The 16,599-nt window shown below is 39.5% G+C and overlaps 1 protein-coding gene across 5 annotated transcripts in view; it reads right to left on the reverse strand.

The window, feature by feature from the left end:
- Positions 1–16,599, reverse strand: part of ALCAM (activated leukocyte cell adhesion molecule) — a 123,615-nt gene that overhangs the window by 92,442 nt on the left and 14,574 nt on the right. The window contains exon 1 of one of the 5 annotated variants that reach the window (XM_075034152.1): positions 11,957–12,056. The exons of 3 other annotated variants lie outside the window; for them this stretch is intronic. Coding sequence is in view for 1 of the 2 variants with exons in the window: in XM_075034151.1 (XP_074890252.1) it covers positions 11,851–11,872 (22 nt within the window). In the remaining variant the exon portion in view is untranslated. Of the gene's footprint in view, positions 1–11,850; positions 11,914–11,956; positions 12,057–16,599 lie in introns of those variants that run through there. One more of the 5 variants, XM_075034151.1, reaches the window with a different exon arrangement.

Below are 16,599 nucleotides of genomic sequence, written 5' to 3' on the forward strand. Positions count from 1 at the left end.
ACTTGTATCTTGGCATTTGTGGGGGGAAAAAAATAAAAATAAAAATGGAGTAGGCAGACTCTCAGGAAACTGGGCATCCTTCAAGTCCAACCTCCTTTCAGTGAATTATGCAGCCACCCTATCTCACATCAGTACTTCATTGCTCTGCTCCCTCAAGGTCTAGTTACTCAGCAGCAAAAGGAACAAATTATTTTTTTAAATGCATGAGTGGGGAAAGCTGGATGTGTTCCAAAAAAAAAAAAAACCCCACACAAAAACCCAAAAAACCACATGTCTTCTCACTGAAGTGTTACTGAGACACTGGAAATGCCAATTTTAGTTTCTTCACTCAAGTCAGAAGTTCTCAATAAATCAGACTCTCCAGACTGTTTAGATCCCTTCTCCTGTCCTACAAAAAATGCTGTATGTATGACTTTGAGATCAGCAGATCTGACATTGATAAGAGAATACAGGAAACCACATCACACTGACTTTTCATGTGGTATTTTTCACCATTCTCACATACCTTCCTTTCTCATTTATCTCCTATCACTTGCACTACATTACTTTTTCTAGTGAGTTTACACTCCATAAAACATTCATGCATTAATCTTATCCCTAAATATAATCGATATTTTAAAGTATAAAAGTTAGTTTTAATGATACAATCAGAGCAATGAAATTATTTCCTACTTTTGAAATGCTGTAAAAAGTGACTACATGTTTGCCTTCAAAATTCCTTTATGTTCTATATCTCAAGCAACTTCCCCAAATTTTGTACCTTCAGCTATGTGAATTCTTCTATTTTCAGTGAACAGAAAGGAGGGGCGGGGGGGTGGTGAAGGGTCATTTTGGACATTGTAACATCAAGGACGGCAAGCTGAATTGTGTCCTAAGGTGTCAGGTAGATCTCAGGATGTCTTCTGTTGGGAAGAAAGACACCCTTTCCTCCTGTCTGAAGCCAGCTCTACATATATAGGTTCTTTTCAATCAGCTGTAGCAAACATATATTCTTCCACGCAAACAGAAAAATTTTACTGATGATTAACAGAAGTGAAAGAATATACCCAGTAACATCTAAACTAGGATCAGTTCTGCAGAGCTGTAAGAAAAATCATGTTTAAGCAGCTATGACTAAGTCTTTAGAACAAAAGTCCAACACTTTCACATGCCTTCACAAATACCCATCAGGTTGCCTATCAGCATGCATCCTGCTATATTCATAACATTTTCACAGATCAGCCATTTTTCTCCTCTAACAAAATGTTTTGTCCCCAAAAAGCATTGTATTTGTACTTATGCTAGAGAGTATCCATGCTTTGGAATTAAGACATGAAGAAAACACTGTATCAGTTACCACAGCTTTAGTCAAGACGATGGCACTATACAGCTCATAACCAAGTCAACAGCTCTATTACTGTCATTATGTTCAGTCTCAAAGCAGATTTTGACAAGGATGAACACTAAGTTAACCACACAGGAAACGAAGTCTAACCACAAATGGGAGGTTACCATTGGACTTCTCGAAATACTTGTCTTGACACCAAAATTCTTTAGCTCAATTCCCATCAATGCTCTTTGCAGTGTGCTAATGAGACCTGCAGGCTGAACAGAGTGAAGAGATGTTCATCAGAAAAAAGGAGAACACCACATGGAAAGATCTGCGATTGCTTAAGGAGAGGAGTATTAGGAATGGGATGAAAGTTACAGGGTCTGCAGGGCACCTCACTTGGAAGTGCTGTACAAGTAGATAAGCCTAGGCATGACAGATATTGACACAACAACTACGGGCCAACAGCTCACTGGAAGCAGAAACAGGAACCTAAACTATACCTAGGGACATAAAGTATTAATGTCACTGTACAATGACCATGGCAAAGCCTCATCTCAACAGCACGTTTCTGTTCATATATTTTCAAGACAACCTGATTTAACTTGAATAAGTAAAAAGATTGTTTACTTGCAGGAATGGAGAGTCTGTCATGAGGGAAGACTAAGAGAGAAGACTTTGCTCTCCAAACATATTGGGAACAGACCTATTTAAGCTACAGTTCAAATACTGCTACAAAACTAATGTATTATCACTGCATTCTGACAAGCTGAAGTTTTCTAGTCTTCTGAAGGGAAAAAGAAATGGCAGAAAATGTCACCACTTTTAAAAGGAGTCAGTCAATTAATAAATGGAATTTATATTATCATCTGCAACTATGTGGGCATGGACTTAGTGATCCAAGATGCCCCTTCCAGTCTTAAGTGTGCATCTCTTTCTTGCTAACGTCACTATAAATCTTCCCAAAGGAAATTCCAATGTGGGCATAAACCACTTGCTTCACCCAAACACACTGTGCCCTCTGGCCTGAAATTAGCAGTGAACACTTGAACTGGAAATGTAAGACTCCTCTGAGCCTACTTCCATTTTCCAGTCTGCTGAATTTTTACAAATTCCCCTAAAAGGAACTTCTTGCTGCCTAGCCCCTTATACTTTCAATATAGATCTACCAAAAATTTGTTCTGTATCTCCCTGCTCTCCCATATCTTCACTGTTTTCTTGCTTTAAGTATCTATTTGTCCCCTCTGAATTTATTGGATCTATAACAACACGCTCTAGCCTAGTGCTTCAAGCAGAAGCTTTAGAGGCTGCCAGGAGCATGTTACATGCCTGGTACCCTAACACTTCTCCATGCAGCATGGGGCATGCACCACCAGCCTGAGGTAGTGTGGATTCATCTTCGGTCATGCTTCGCACTCTGCCTTCTCCTCCCCCTTTCCTGCTCTTCATTTCTTTATCTTGAAATACATTTCTGAAAGAAAAGTTTTCTGAAGTGATGTTTTAGAAGTCACATGCTGTTGCTTTTTTTAGCATTTAACAAGACAGTTTAACAGCAAGTATTTATTTGCCTGCATCTCCCACCTGTGATTTGTTAGTGGTGATGCTGGTACTGCCAAGCTGTAAAGCTTCTCCCCCAAAAAGTGGTATTAAACTAACTTCCAAATTACATACTTAATTTAATGTATTTTCTCCTACATGTTCTAAAAATATACAGAAATATTTCTTTTGCTCTGGAGTAAATTTAATCTAATTTGATTTTGTGGATTAGGGCTTGTCAGTGCATCATCTCTGCTTAACTCACACATCTCATACCAGATATTACTGTTTTTCAAGATCACTAACAAGTAAAATACCAAACCTGTTACTCTCCACATCAATGCAAAGAAAAAATCCCCAACACTTCTGAAAAAGTCCTAAGTCAAGTCTGGAAACTCTAGATTTGCGATTGGTAGAGAAAAAACAACCCCCCACAACACTTTTCAAACATAAACCTAAATTTTGAACAAGAAACATAGAACTTGGCCTTATACAGATAAATAGCATGTCTCTGGAGACTGCAGTAAGGAAGAATGTACCTGCATACCATTTTCTAATTGAGTATCCAGTTCAAAGTTTCTACTTGTTCATTGAAATGCAAATTAAACTAGCTAAAGCACAAATGCCCAGTCTGAGACACAAATTCAATTATAACAAGACAGTCGCTGCATTCTTAATATGGACATTTTTCTATACTTACATATTTACATTTTAATCTAGAAAGAAAAACAACTCCGACGAGGCATATACAAATTAGACTTCATGGTCCTTGATGTATATGATAAATTAAAATAAGTGACAAAACCAGTAGACAAATAGGAGCTCTGTTTTTTTTTGGTTTGGGGGGGGGGTATTTGGGGGGGGGTGTTTGTTGTTTGTTTGGGATTTTTTTTTTTTTTTTTTTTTTTTTTTTTTTTTTTACACACAAATTCTTTAAGAGACAGGTATGACTATTTTTGCCACCTTCTGTGAAGCTTTCCTCTCAGTGAAAGAATTGCAACCCCGGACGTCAGCAGAGCAATGATCTCAGACTAGTATTCCTGGTATGACCACAGTAGGTGAAAGGATATAAGAGGTCCTTAATCTGAACTACAGCAGCTTTTACTCTACTTACAAATTACTTCATGCTCTTAGCTTCTGTAAGCACCTTTCAAATTTCAACTAATTAAGAGCTGAAGTTCTTCAAATGATCACTCCTGCAGACACCCAAGTCAAAGTGCTTTAGGAGGCTTGTTCCCTGCACAGAACCGAGCAGCCTCTGCAGCAGTTTGACACACTGAGCCATTAAACACCATGCTCAAGGGCTCCAAACACACAGAAGTGCAACCCATACCTCCATTTCTAGCAGATGCCCACAGCTCAAGAGCAAACAAATCCTTCTCACAGGTTACATGGCTGGTTATGGTGGGCTGACCTTGGCTGGACACCAGGTACCCACCAAAGCTGCTCTATCACTCCCCTCCTCAGCTGGATAGGAGAGAGAAAATATAACAAAAGGGTCATAGGTCAAGATAAGGACAGGGAGAGATCATTCACCAATTACTGTCACGGACAAAACAGACTTGAGTTGGGGAAATTAATTTAATTTATTACCAAATCAGAGTAGGATAATGAAAAAATGAAAACAAATCTTAAAACACCTTCCCCCTACCCCTCCCTTCTTCCTGGGCTTAACTTTACTCATTATATTATCTACCTCCTCCCCGCCAGCAGCGCAGGGGGACAGGGAATGGAGGTTGTGGACAGTTCATCACACATTGTCTCTGCTGCTCCTTCCTCCTCAGGGGCAGGACTCTTCACACTCTGCCCCTGCTCCAGCGTGGGATCCCGCTCACAGGAAACAGTCCTCCACAAACTTCGCCAACGTGAGTCCTTCCCACAGGCTGCAGTTCTTCACAAACTGCTCCAGCGTGGGTCCCTTCCACGGGCTGCAGTCCTTCAGGCACAGACTGCTGTAGCATGAGTTCCCCCATGGGGTCACAAGTCCTGCCAGAAAACCTGCTCCAGCATGGACTCCTCTCTCCATGGGACCACAGGTCCTGCCAGGAGCCTGCTCCAGCACGGGCTTCCCACGGGGTCACAGCCTCCTTTGGGTATCCACCTGCTCCAGCATGGGGTCCTCCCTGGGCTGCAGGTGGAGATCTGTTCCACCATGGACCTCCAAGGGCTGCAGGGGGACAGCCTGCTTCACCACGGTCTTCCCTACAGGCTGCAGGGGAATCTCTGCTCCGGCACCTGGAGCATCTCCTCCCCCTCCTTCTTCACTGATCTTGGTGTCTGCAGTGCTATTTCTCTCACATGTTCTCACTCCTGTCTCCAGCTGCCATTGCTGTTGTGCAGCAGGTTTTTTCCCCCTTCTTAAATATGTTCTCCCAGAGGCACCACCACCATTGCTGATGGGGTCAGCCTTGGCCAGCAGCAGGTCTGTCTTGGAGCTGGCTGGCACTGGCTGTCAGACATGGGCGAAGCTTCTGGCATCTTCTCACAGAAGCCATGCCTGTAGCCCCACTGCTACCAAAACCTAGCCACACACGCCTCTTCTGTGAACATTTCTGGTTCACAGAAAGCCAGCCTTCTCCAGAGGATTACTTCTCACCCTACTTAAACCAGCATTTCAGAGGCATGCGCATCAGTACTACCAATCCGATACGTTGGTAGCCTACTTCAGTGACAGGCAGAAGAGCTTTCAACACAATACTGTGTGCTTTGACAGTAACAAGCCTAGTTAATGCAGTAGCTTAAATAATCCATTATTGCTCCCTCTTTCATAAAAATCCATGAATCTTGTTCGATGCCACGTGCTCACAGGTCAATACGTTTCACCAGGTCCCCAAAGCGATGCTCTGATCTTGTGTTGGAAGCATACAGATGTCGTGTCACTTTGTTTCAGAAAGGGCACCTAAATCAAAAGCAAGATACGTATGTCTCTTCCATTCACACACACATACTCATCTTACTCCTGCTTACAGTGTTATCCAAACACTGAATTTAAACGACTTCAAACACAGTGGTCTCAGCTGACCTGTAGCCACAGAAACCTAATGTTACAGTTTGGCAGATTTTCAAAGATCGAAGGATTAAACCTAAAACAGAAAAGCAAGGAAGAAATTCCATACAGCATTTGAATGGATGGCATTTGAATGGATGGCATTTGACCACCCACCACATGCCTAAATTCAGCTTTACATCATCTAAAATCTATCAGTAGACCTGGGTAAAGATTAAACAGGTAAATGCAGCCTTCCATTTAGCCAAACACCACAAGCCAAACTCAGTCCCATACTGAACACAAGCTTTTAACAAGTTATACTTTGATGGAAAAGAGTTTTATATGATCCAGATTTCCCACTGAACTGTCCTATAAATTTTCATTTATATAAGCAGCAGTTTCATGAATGTACTTTGAGATATTTTCTCTTGCTCTCCATACTTAATGTATTTGCACCAACACCCCCAACTGATTTCTGTCCTTTTATCCTTCCATCCTTTTATCACAAATCTTCCTGCATAACAGTTTGCATTTTTTTTCCATAGCTCCATGATCTATCTGCTCACACCTTTTTGGTATTAAAAAACAGCAGAAACACTTGAGATGCTGTGATAAATGTAATTCAAAGTGGAGAAGAGAAAGTGATTAACTTAAGTTTGTTGCATTGTATCTTTTGCTTGGGTGCTTTCTGGAAAATTAAAGTGTGCATTAAGCTAAGCATAACACTTTTGAAAGCATACAACTATTCATAAGATCTCTTGTGCTTAGCTTTATTTTTTTTTCTCCTAACAATATTTAGGGCAACTTGCAAACATCGATAAACACAGCACCTAGGAATATCTAACACACCCACTTGAGGTACTGTATTGTCACTTACGAACTAGACTAGTAAAACTTCTGAAGGGCAAAACTAAAACAAATGCTCACAAAACACAAGAGCAAGAGCAAAGTATAGTGATCAATCTTACACAAACATACCAAGCTTTCATAGTCACCAAGCCATTTTCTTGAATGTATTAGAGAAGGCTATTATGCTCTAAACACTAAAACACCTAAAGGAGAGCTTTCATGCCAGACTGGAGGGACAGAAACAATTGTACTAATTTATAATTTAGAGTTATTTTGCATGTACAATATACCAGTACAGAACTTCACTTTTGTTTTGTTTTAATAGAGAAGTTACACACAAAACACAAAAAGCATATATTGGGCCACAGTGATCTCAGCAGCAGAGTTGCCACCTTATAAGGCGACGGAATTAGTTCGCCAGTCTTAGAAATTCTCAGGGACTTCCCTGTTTATTTAGCATGCCTAATAATAATAATGAATAATAAATACAAAGAACCCCCACTATTTACAATGGTGAAACTTAACTGACATGTCTGCATGAGTTATTCCACTGTGAGGATTTATACTGCTACAAAAATTAAATACTAAGATCAGCAAAAGAAATTAAGACAAAGATAAGCTCTTACTGGGACTTAAAAAAAAAATCAAAGCAAGCAAGCAAAACCTCAGCAGGAAAGGCGATTTGATTTCAGCTGACAGAAGCTACACATCACCCAACTTCCACTAAGGACACCACTGCCTATAATAAACAAGCCCTGCAATTTGACGTCAAAGTAGTTTTGAAAGAACGGTACATTACATGAGGAAACCACTATTTCTCTTCACTTCCTGAAGTTTGACAATGACTACGAAAGGGACACAGGAGACTTTACTCTTAGTCAAATAAAAATCTGGAAAAAAAAAAAATTAAAAATCCTGTTTTACTGATGTAGACAACTTAATTGGAAGAGCTGCTAAAGTGACCTTCCAAGTGATGAGGTGTAATTAGGATGCTCCACTTTCGCAGCATGTAAATGAATTAAAGCAAGTGAAGGTACTGGACAGCTTCCTTAGTGCTTAAAACACCCAAAGGTGTTTTTGAAACTGGCTGTGAAGGGACATATAGTCCATCTTGGAAAAAATTCTCTTAAGAGGACAATTCAAGAGCACGCAATTAGCTGGAAACTGTGCATCCTGAGAGCAGCCTTATGTGCCTCTTCATTACCTTGCCTGATGAGGCAAGGCTGTAAGAGCTGTACTGAAACAGGGGAATAAGACAGCAAGATTGTCAGGGACTGGGAGGGGAGAAAGGGAAGGGAGGAGAGGAAAAGGACAAAAACCAGTCAGACATCAGTTTCCTCAAACTGCAGAAAAAAGCAAAAAGTCTGAAGCGCATGTATGCTTTTAAGGACAAGCGACTTCAAGGCGGCAGGTCCAACTGTGGCAACAAGTCACTCAGTAGGAGGAAAAAACGCTCAGGATGTCCAGAGATAGACCATGCTGGTGCAGAAACCATTGCTGCATAGCAGTATGCTCTGCTTCATCAAGTTCCAATGCAAAACATCATCTAACCTGTATTTTCAATATAAAAATGAAGATAGCAAAAGTAGTTATCAGACATGCAGAAAAGTCACACGCTATATGAAAATACAGTGATCACGAGTCCACTCACACCACTATGATTTTCCCCTCCTTAAAACATTTCTACTGTATGGTAATAGAGGATAGTTTCATTAACATAGCAAGAACATATCTGCTCTGTCAAAGGCTGTGACTAGATGCTAGATGAAGAGCACAATAAGAGAGAACAGTTTCTTTGTACGCATGTCTTGCTATCAGCATACAAAAAACCCAGCTCAAACATATTCTTATCCCACATAAAACTACCCATTGGACAACAGCAGGTAAAAGCGAAATTAGTGAACTTTTGTAATGGCTCTGCCTCCCTCTCCAGGCTTTTAGATACATTATTCTTAAAAGGAAAAAAACCTCTAGATGAAACTAAATTTCTTCTCCTCCAGTCTTTTTCTTGCAATAGATCCCTATTACACATCTACAGGTAGCTGACACTACTCCTATACAAATAAATCAAGAACAAATCATCCACAACTGTTTTTTGATTTGATCAAGATTAGGTTTTGACTCTGTGATACCTTTTAAGTAAAAATAGAGGTGCAACATCTTAAACTCTGAAGATAAAGCTTCTTCAGTATTTACCCAGAAATGAAAAATTACTTAAGTAGTTATTCCTGAGAGGCCTATCCCAAACGTGGTACTTGCAAAAATCTTTGAGAAGCTCCACTGATGGCTGAAACAGAATTTAAGCTTATCTTTCCATGGTTTGTGCAATCCCTTAAGTATGATCATGGAAATAATCTTCTGACTCTCTTTGAGCTGACAGAGGAGAACTGCTCAAGCATTTTGGCACTGTGCCTTACTACTTTTGACTTATCACCATCAACTAAGGAATCCAAAGAGCTACAGGGGAAAGAACATGGTTATTCTAGAAAGAAGCCACCTGTAAATGCAGGCAAAGGCCAAGTAATTAACAAGCCCCTACTCTCATTCACAGAGATGCTCTCCAGCCAAGGAACAGACTGCTCCACCTGCTTGAGAGAGGCAGACTAGGACCCCTTCGTGCCCTCTCACATCAAGACAAAAGGACAACTGACAGATGAGATTTTCAATCGTGATGCAATATGTAACACCACAGACCTGGCTATTTTGTCCAAGGAAGACTATAAAACTGTTGGGAGCAGCTCCCATCTGCAACACCATCCTACAGCTCTGCCAGCTATAGCCTGGCTGTCATCCCATCATGCCAGCCACTTTCTTCTGACCATGGAATGAACAACAGTCCTTCATAACTGCTGTTTGTGGCTTAAAACGTTCAAGCTATTGTACTTTTTGGCCTAACTCTGACACATGGTAATAGAAATAATCCCTGAAGGAGAAAGCATGGCTACACCTAGGGGAAAGCTGCAGCAGGAAGGGAGCAGCACGATTCTTCCCCCACAACCTCCAACATCTAAAGTCAACCACAGAAGAACACGGCGCAAGGCACACCGCATCCAGTCATGATCAGAGACTGTAAGCACAGCTGTAGCAAATGCTCTCCACTAGAGACAGCTTTATCATAAGTTTGAAATGATATTAGGTACAACGCCAGCAAAACCCTTTCACAACTGCATCCACACCAAATGCTTTTCCTGGCAGAGCTCTTGAGCTTAAGCACATAGGTTTTTCCACCTGTCGTTCTGACTTTGCTATGCTATGAAAACATTCAAGCACAAATTCGGCAAATGGATCAAAAAGTTCAACAATAACACAGAGATTAGAGGATAAATTTCTATTGTATAAGTTACCACTATTTTACCTTCCAGTTCCAACTTGACTTCCTACAATGACATCAAAACTACTTCACCATGACTCAAAAAGTGACCTTACACTGAATGAAAATTTAAAGATTAAAATAATATCTGCATTTCTGTTATGCACATTGGTGCTTTTAAGTGTAAAATAGGTTTCCTTCCCCTACCAAGATTATTTTTCTTCCAATTGCATTTTCTTTCTTTCTATCTATTCCAAATTTATTGTAATGGCAATGATCTGGAAATTATTTTGAGTCAAACTGTCAACATTAGACTATAACACATTTTCCTTGCCAAGCAGTTAGTTAGTTTCTTTGCTTTTAATATTCTGAGAAAGGTAGGTGTACCCATGTCTATTTCACAAACCTATGGAGAAATTAAAGACTATGAGAAGAAACAAAACCCAGAAAAAACCCTATGTATTTTAATGCCTGTTAGAACATTAACATCAAAAGAAATGGAAAGCTTGGAAAAATATATAAATCAGCAACCAGAGTGGTTTTTATTGAATCATCCTTTTAAGGTGCATGACTGCCCTCCTAAGCAGTTTAGCTAGCCATTCAGTTCTTTGTAAAGCATCTTTCATCACTCCTTCCCATACAAGTTGCCCTGCATCCCAAAGGAAGGACAAGAAAAGAAGGCATCTGCAGAAGCACACGTTAATCTGCAGGCATCAGTTCATGAAATTCTATAGTATAGCTTGCTTTCCTTACATTTGAACTTGTGCAGCTTTTGATGAATAAAGCAAAACAAAGAATTTGCATGTAGTAACATTAGAGTTTAAAGCACATTCAGTCAGCATGCCTAAACCCACGTTAAATGTTTTTTAAAAAATATATATTTCTGTTTCCTTAGTGAGACAAAAAAAATGGAGATAGAGTGTTTGGATCATCATCTCTGTTGTATTGCTCTCTTCTACTGTGTATTCTGAAAAAATTAATTGCCAGCAAAATGCTTTATGTCATTGATTTTTAAATTAAAAAAATACTTTCATAACTGATCATCAGGAGAAATTTATAATGAAAAATGGGCATTAGTAATATTCACTACACACAAAATCACAAGGGTCTACTGGTAATAAAAGCCTTAATTACAGACTCAATTATTGATAGACATAAATGAAGTACAGTTATATCATTTTTATAAGCTGTGCAAAATATAAACTAGAAAGCAAAGAAACCATTCCTGGGCTTTATTGCCTAATGCTGGTAAGAGATTTTTTTTTTTTTTTTATGAAAAAGTTCTACAACAGCCCTCATTCCATCCACTTTTCCTTTCCTTCACCTTTCACTTGGCTTTTCCATCTCCATCCAATTTGTCCTTTCATCCAGCAAGACAGTCCTTCACAGGCTCCTTAATTTCTTTCATTCTGCCATTTTAAATTATGACAGGAATGACTCCCATCAAGTTTTCTACCTGGCCAGAAGTAAGCCAGCCAGATGTAAGCTAGCCAGTTACCACTACCCCAGCCCACCTTGTAGTAGCACTGCTTCAGGTGTAGCAGCAGCATTTGCTAGAAGGACAACCCCACCTGGCCAGGACAAGGAAGAGGTGGTAGTAATGCTGAACTGCAATAAAATCCAAAAGCCTCCTCTCATCTCTACAAAGGGCAGAGGTGACTCTTATGTCCTCCTCCTGTCCACGCAGAACTTTGAGAAAGAGTCTTGCAAGTCTCTGACCACTTCTGTACAGCTCAGGCACCTCTGAGCTGATGCTCAGCACAGCAGCAACAAAACTAGAAGGAAAATCACCTCATTGCAGCACCTCCATAAATCAACTCCTAGCACAGCCTTACACTCACACAGCTACCATCTTACCACACCAGAGTGCTGTGGTCATTCAAGCCTCCTTGCACAGCCCCAGGCAGCACTTAGCACCCCAGAAAACCACTGCCAGAAGAGACTTGCCCTACCCTGTAATCACCTGCTCACCGACGAGTTTATGAAACCATCTATGTGATCTGGATTCCCTGCTGTAATTTGTCCAGAAAGCTGGGGCAACTTGAGAAGACTTGCATGATCTTGGAGAACAGAGAAAAACAGCCCCACTAAATATAGATATTGAAACCTGGATAAGAATTGAGCCAGTCTAGCAGGGGTTGCTATTCTTAGCATTGCTTCCAGTTAAATAAAGATTTCTGGGTAAATGAAGATATCAAGTGTACCTAGAAAACGCTTTCATTTTCACTGCTGCTGCAATCTGTAGCTGGCAGTTGAGTTGCCCAGTGAGTACCTGGGAAGCAAAAAACAACAAGAAAATTCTACAAGCTTAGAACACTGATCACTGCCACAGAGATTCAAATAAATGTTATCCATCACTTTTAAAAACAGAGGACCAGTCAGGCCACTAAGTCAGTTAAAAAAAAAATCATATCGAAACAGAACAAGAGCCTGACTAGTGCCAATGAAATGCTCTTTGAAAAAAAGGAGGCCAAAATACACTAACTGGTCTATAAAAGCTAGCGTTAAACAAGAAATAACAAATAGTTATGGTAAATAACTATAAATGAACATAGAGCAAGAATTTTTTTTTCCTTAATTAAAGGTAAATTAAAAATGAGCAAAAACTCAACAGATACAGTAGGCAGTTTCAGTAAAGTTTACAGTGCTCATAGAGAAATAAATAAAAATTAACATAAAAAAGAGGTACAAGACCACCACTTTCACCAAAAATTAATTTTACCCTAAGCAAAATAACTGAGAAATACAAACAAATCAAATATCCTACTGGTAAATAAAGCCTGCTCTTGTGGTCTGGCTAGCTAAGCAACTTAATCCAACCATTTCTGATAGCTGCAGTTTCAGATACCAGGAACTTTAAGAAACTGAGGATTACGTTGCACACAATATCTTTTTTTAAAAATACTTCAGTGAAAGAATCTATGCAGAGGTGTGCAACTCTGACAGTGTATGCTGCCATCCAGCAGAAAAGCAACAGAAACAAAGTCTGCAGAAGCCTCCAGAAATACAATCATAGAAGAAAGTCAATAAGGAAACAACAATGCTAGAACACTCAAACAAAAATAGAGTGTTTGCTAAGAGGTACTTCAAGAATAGGAACATGAAATCTTGTGTATGAACAGCAAATGCTGGCTTGAATGGGCTAGTAGGACTGGAAGATTGGCAATTTTCTGGCACAATGCATTCATAGCCTGTCACCAGCAACAAGTAACTTCTGCACCCAAAGAATTTTGGATCCTTGCTGAGAAAGTCAGAGGAAAATAGAAATAACAAAAAAGGAACAAAGTTACCCTTCATTACTACCCCCCCTTATCTATAAATTCTGACTGATGATGTGGACAAACTAACCATGCAGAGATGCAAACCTCCCTTAAACTCACAAAGCTGAAAGCAAAGTAATCTATGCTTACAAGTGAGAAAAAAAAAAGTGTTTGACTAACAAGAATGTATACACCATCATTTTCGTGGTGGGATGAATGCAAATTGTGCTTAGAAATTGAAGGGCTTGATCCTCATCTTTCACAAGCCAATTTTAAAAGACTTCAGGGAAGAGAAACATTTCTCCCTCATCTCCCTAAACCGCAGTGCGTAGAAATACACCAAGATAATGTGTAGGCATTTAGTGAAAATTATTACAGCTTCTAACCTTTGCTAACAAGCTTCAGGGCTAGGTAATTGATTATAAAAATGAAACTGCATTTACTATTTGCTAACTTCTGATAAGCAGAGCTATGTAATTGATTCTTGCTTTCAGTATGCATCCAATAGCACAGATATGAAAGCCTGTATGTGAAACATTGATATTTTAATCTAACAGTTAATCTCTTTCACTGACTACTTTCCCTCTATGAATGAAGACTGAACTAAAATTGCTGCAAAAAAATTATATTGACTACTTCAGTGTATTTGGTGTTATTTCTGGGTAAATGACCCAGGACAAAATGAGATGCAATGTTACTTCCCTGGGAGGGAATCTAGGAGCCAGGAGCAATCATAAATCATTGTCCCACAAGTCTCCCAAGCAGATTTGTGTCACATATCTGGCAAATCTTGTAATCCTGTGTTTCTCCTGGCACCACCACTGGAGAGAGCACCCAGAGCTCTGGCAGGACCAAAAGGGAATGGGCATGCTACTTCCACAGCTCTGAAGATAAGGACAGATGTCCACCTCCCCACCACCTTTAATGACTTTCTCTCACAAGACACACAAAAACCACTCCAGCCTTTATTTCTTCCACTTATTCTCTTAAAAGTTTTCTGCATTCCCTTCTCATTTCTTGTTTCAACTTCTGTTCTCATTTTTCTCCATGTGCTTATGGAAAAATAAAAGCCACAACTCCTTTAACATATTTCCTCTATTAAACATCAGCAACAGCGAGGCTCCAACCATTCTCTGTTTTCTCCTTCAACACCTGCAAAAGGACTATAATCTCTGAGGCATAGTTTGGTAGACAAATTCTGATTAATTAGCTGTATCAGAATACTCTACTAATATAAACACAGCTCGCATCAGCATGTGTATTCCTGCCAGCATAACAAACAATTCTCCCTCCTTCTTCCTCTCCCTCGCTTTGCTTTTGACAATGCAGTCTGCTCACATAAATGCATCCATGCTAGTGCCTGGGCTAGTTTAGAAGCATCAGGGAAACACGCATTATATTCTTGAGCAATGTGATCCTCTAATAAAATACTCCCTTTAAAGTCTGTAAGATAATTAGCCCTGATTATTCTACCCAATATTTTATCTGATGTGTTTCCTCTCTAGATATTCACAAAAAAACCCAAAACTTGTGTTTAATGATCCACAAGGAAAAAAAGAGCATCCTTCTCTCTTTTACATAGTCTCCTGCTGGCCTAGAGCACAAGGCTCTCCACATGGTCACTAACACAAATAGGTCAAAGCAGAAGATTGAATCCTCATCACACTCACTTCTGATGGACTCCGACTTCCTTCACAATTTACAGCTGATCACATTTCTCCATGCCTTAATTATTCCTAGACTGGGAAATTCTGCAATCAAACAGCTCCAAGGTATTGTTTGAGATGACAGATGTGCCTGTGATTAAAAGATTCATGTCATCATGCTATTACAGGCATGGTTAGAGCAAGGCAAAAAAAAAAAATAAAAAAAATTTGTTTAACCCTCTTCAAATCTTCACTCCAATTCTTTCTTTAGCCTGAGCACAAGTTCAAGTCGAAAGCACCATGCCTAAAAATCAATCTTCCGCTGATGTGCCTGTCTGCTGCAAATAGAACAGGGCACACATTGGTGTTTAATAACTCCCACCTTCTCCCAGTAAACTTTCTATAGGTCTTGCTTCCTATCACAATTCTATGCACTGTGAGCCAAGATTTTACAGGTTTCCACTTACATCAAGGCAATTTTTTAATTATTTAAGTCTCTTGTAGCTAGTCGTGGTCATCCTTTCTTCATTTATATTTTACAGTCTTCCAGTCTGATGAAAATGAATTTCCAGGAGTTGGAACAACCTAAATGGTCATTATTCACAGTAATCTAACAAAATATGCTTCACTGAAAGTTAATATTGAAAAAAAAACCAACCAAAAAACCAAGTCCAAATTAAAACTATTCTGGGAGTTTATTTTAAATAGCAATAACAATAAGGCACTACAATATCTCATTGAAAAGTGGGACACAAACAACACATGAATGGGACCATAACTGAATTAGTCTACACTGCAAAATAAACAAGTAATCATCACAGGATTTGATAGCCATGCATTTAAGCATATCCTAATCTCAAAACTAATAAGAAAGCACAACTATAAAAATAGATCTCTGCTGTTAAGTCTCATAAAAGTCTCAAAACTGCAAATCTGCTCGAAAGGATTTCCTCACATTTTAATTAACAATCATAAAAATATTGTGATGAGATAATCTCAGTTTATATAGAAGCATTTTCTCCATTTAAAATTATACTCAAGAAAGCTTAGTAAGCTGCATAGTCCCTGCTGACAGGCACAAAAAAAAATTAAAAAAAGCCTCTCTCATATATTATATTTTATAGATGGAAGAATCATGTGTGTGCAATTTAAAAACAGAGGCTTAAGAAGTCAGCCAAAGAGGTGAACTTGCATCACACTTGAGAACACTGAACTAGATCAATCCCCTACCTAAACCATTTCTCTGCGAGCTGTGCTAGCCAGACATCCTCTGCAAGGAGCAGAAACATGCTATGACTCACAGACAGTATCCAGGCGCCTAACAGCCTCTTCGCCAGCACTTATAGCTTACCGTGTCCTCCTGGGCCCCCCTCTGTAGGGACCCTGCTACTTCTAGCCTAAAAATTAGGTCCATAATAATATATTTAAATACTTGAATAATTTCAAAGCTAGGTGTTCAGAGACATGCTGGATCATGGCCCAGAACTGTTGTGTTAGCTTAATTTCTGGATTTTGTGACTTAGCACGATTGCTGTTGTAGGTTTACAGCATCTGTCGACTACTACAGTCTGATGCTCCCCACCTCAGTTATAGACACAGCATGAAAAGGCTCAGACTAGAAAAATGGTTGACAGTTGCAATTTCAGCAGCAGTGGGTCACACAGCTGCACTTATTACAGCATTCGTATTAAATAACTAAT

The sequence above is a fragment of the Buteo buteo genome, chromosome 8 (genome assembly GCF_964188355.1).
Source record: "Buteo buteo chromosome 8, bButBut1.hap1.1, whole genome shotgun sequence".
NCBI classification, from domain to species: domain Eukaryota; kingdom Metazoa; phylum Chordata; class Aves; order Accipitriformes; family Accipitridae; genus Buteo; species Buteo buteo.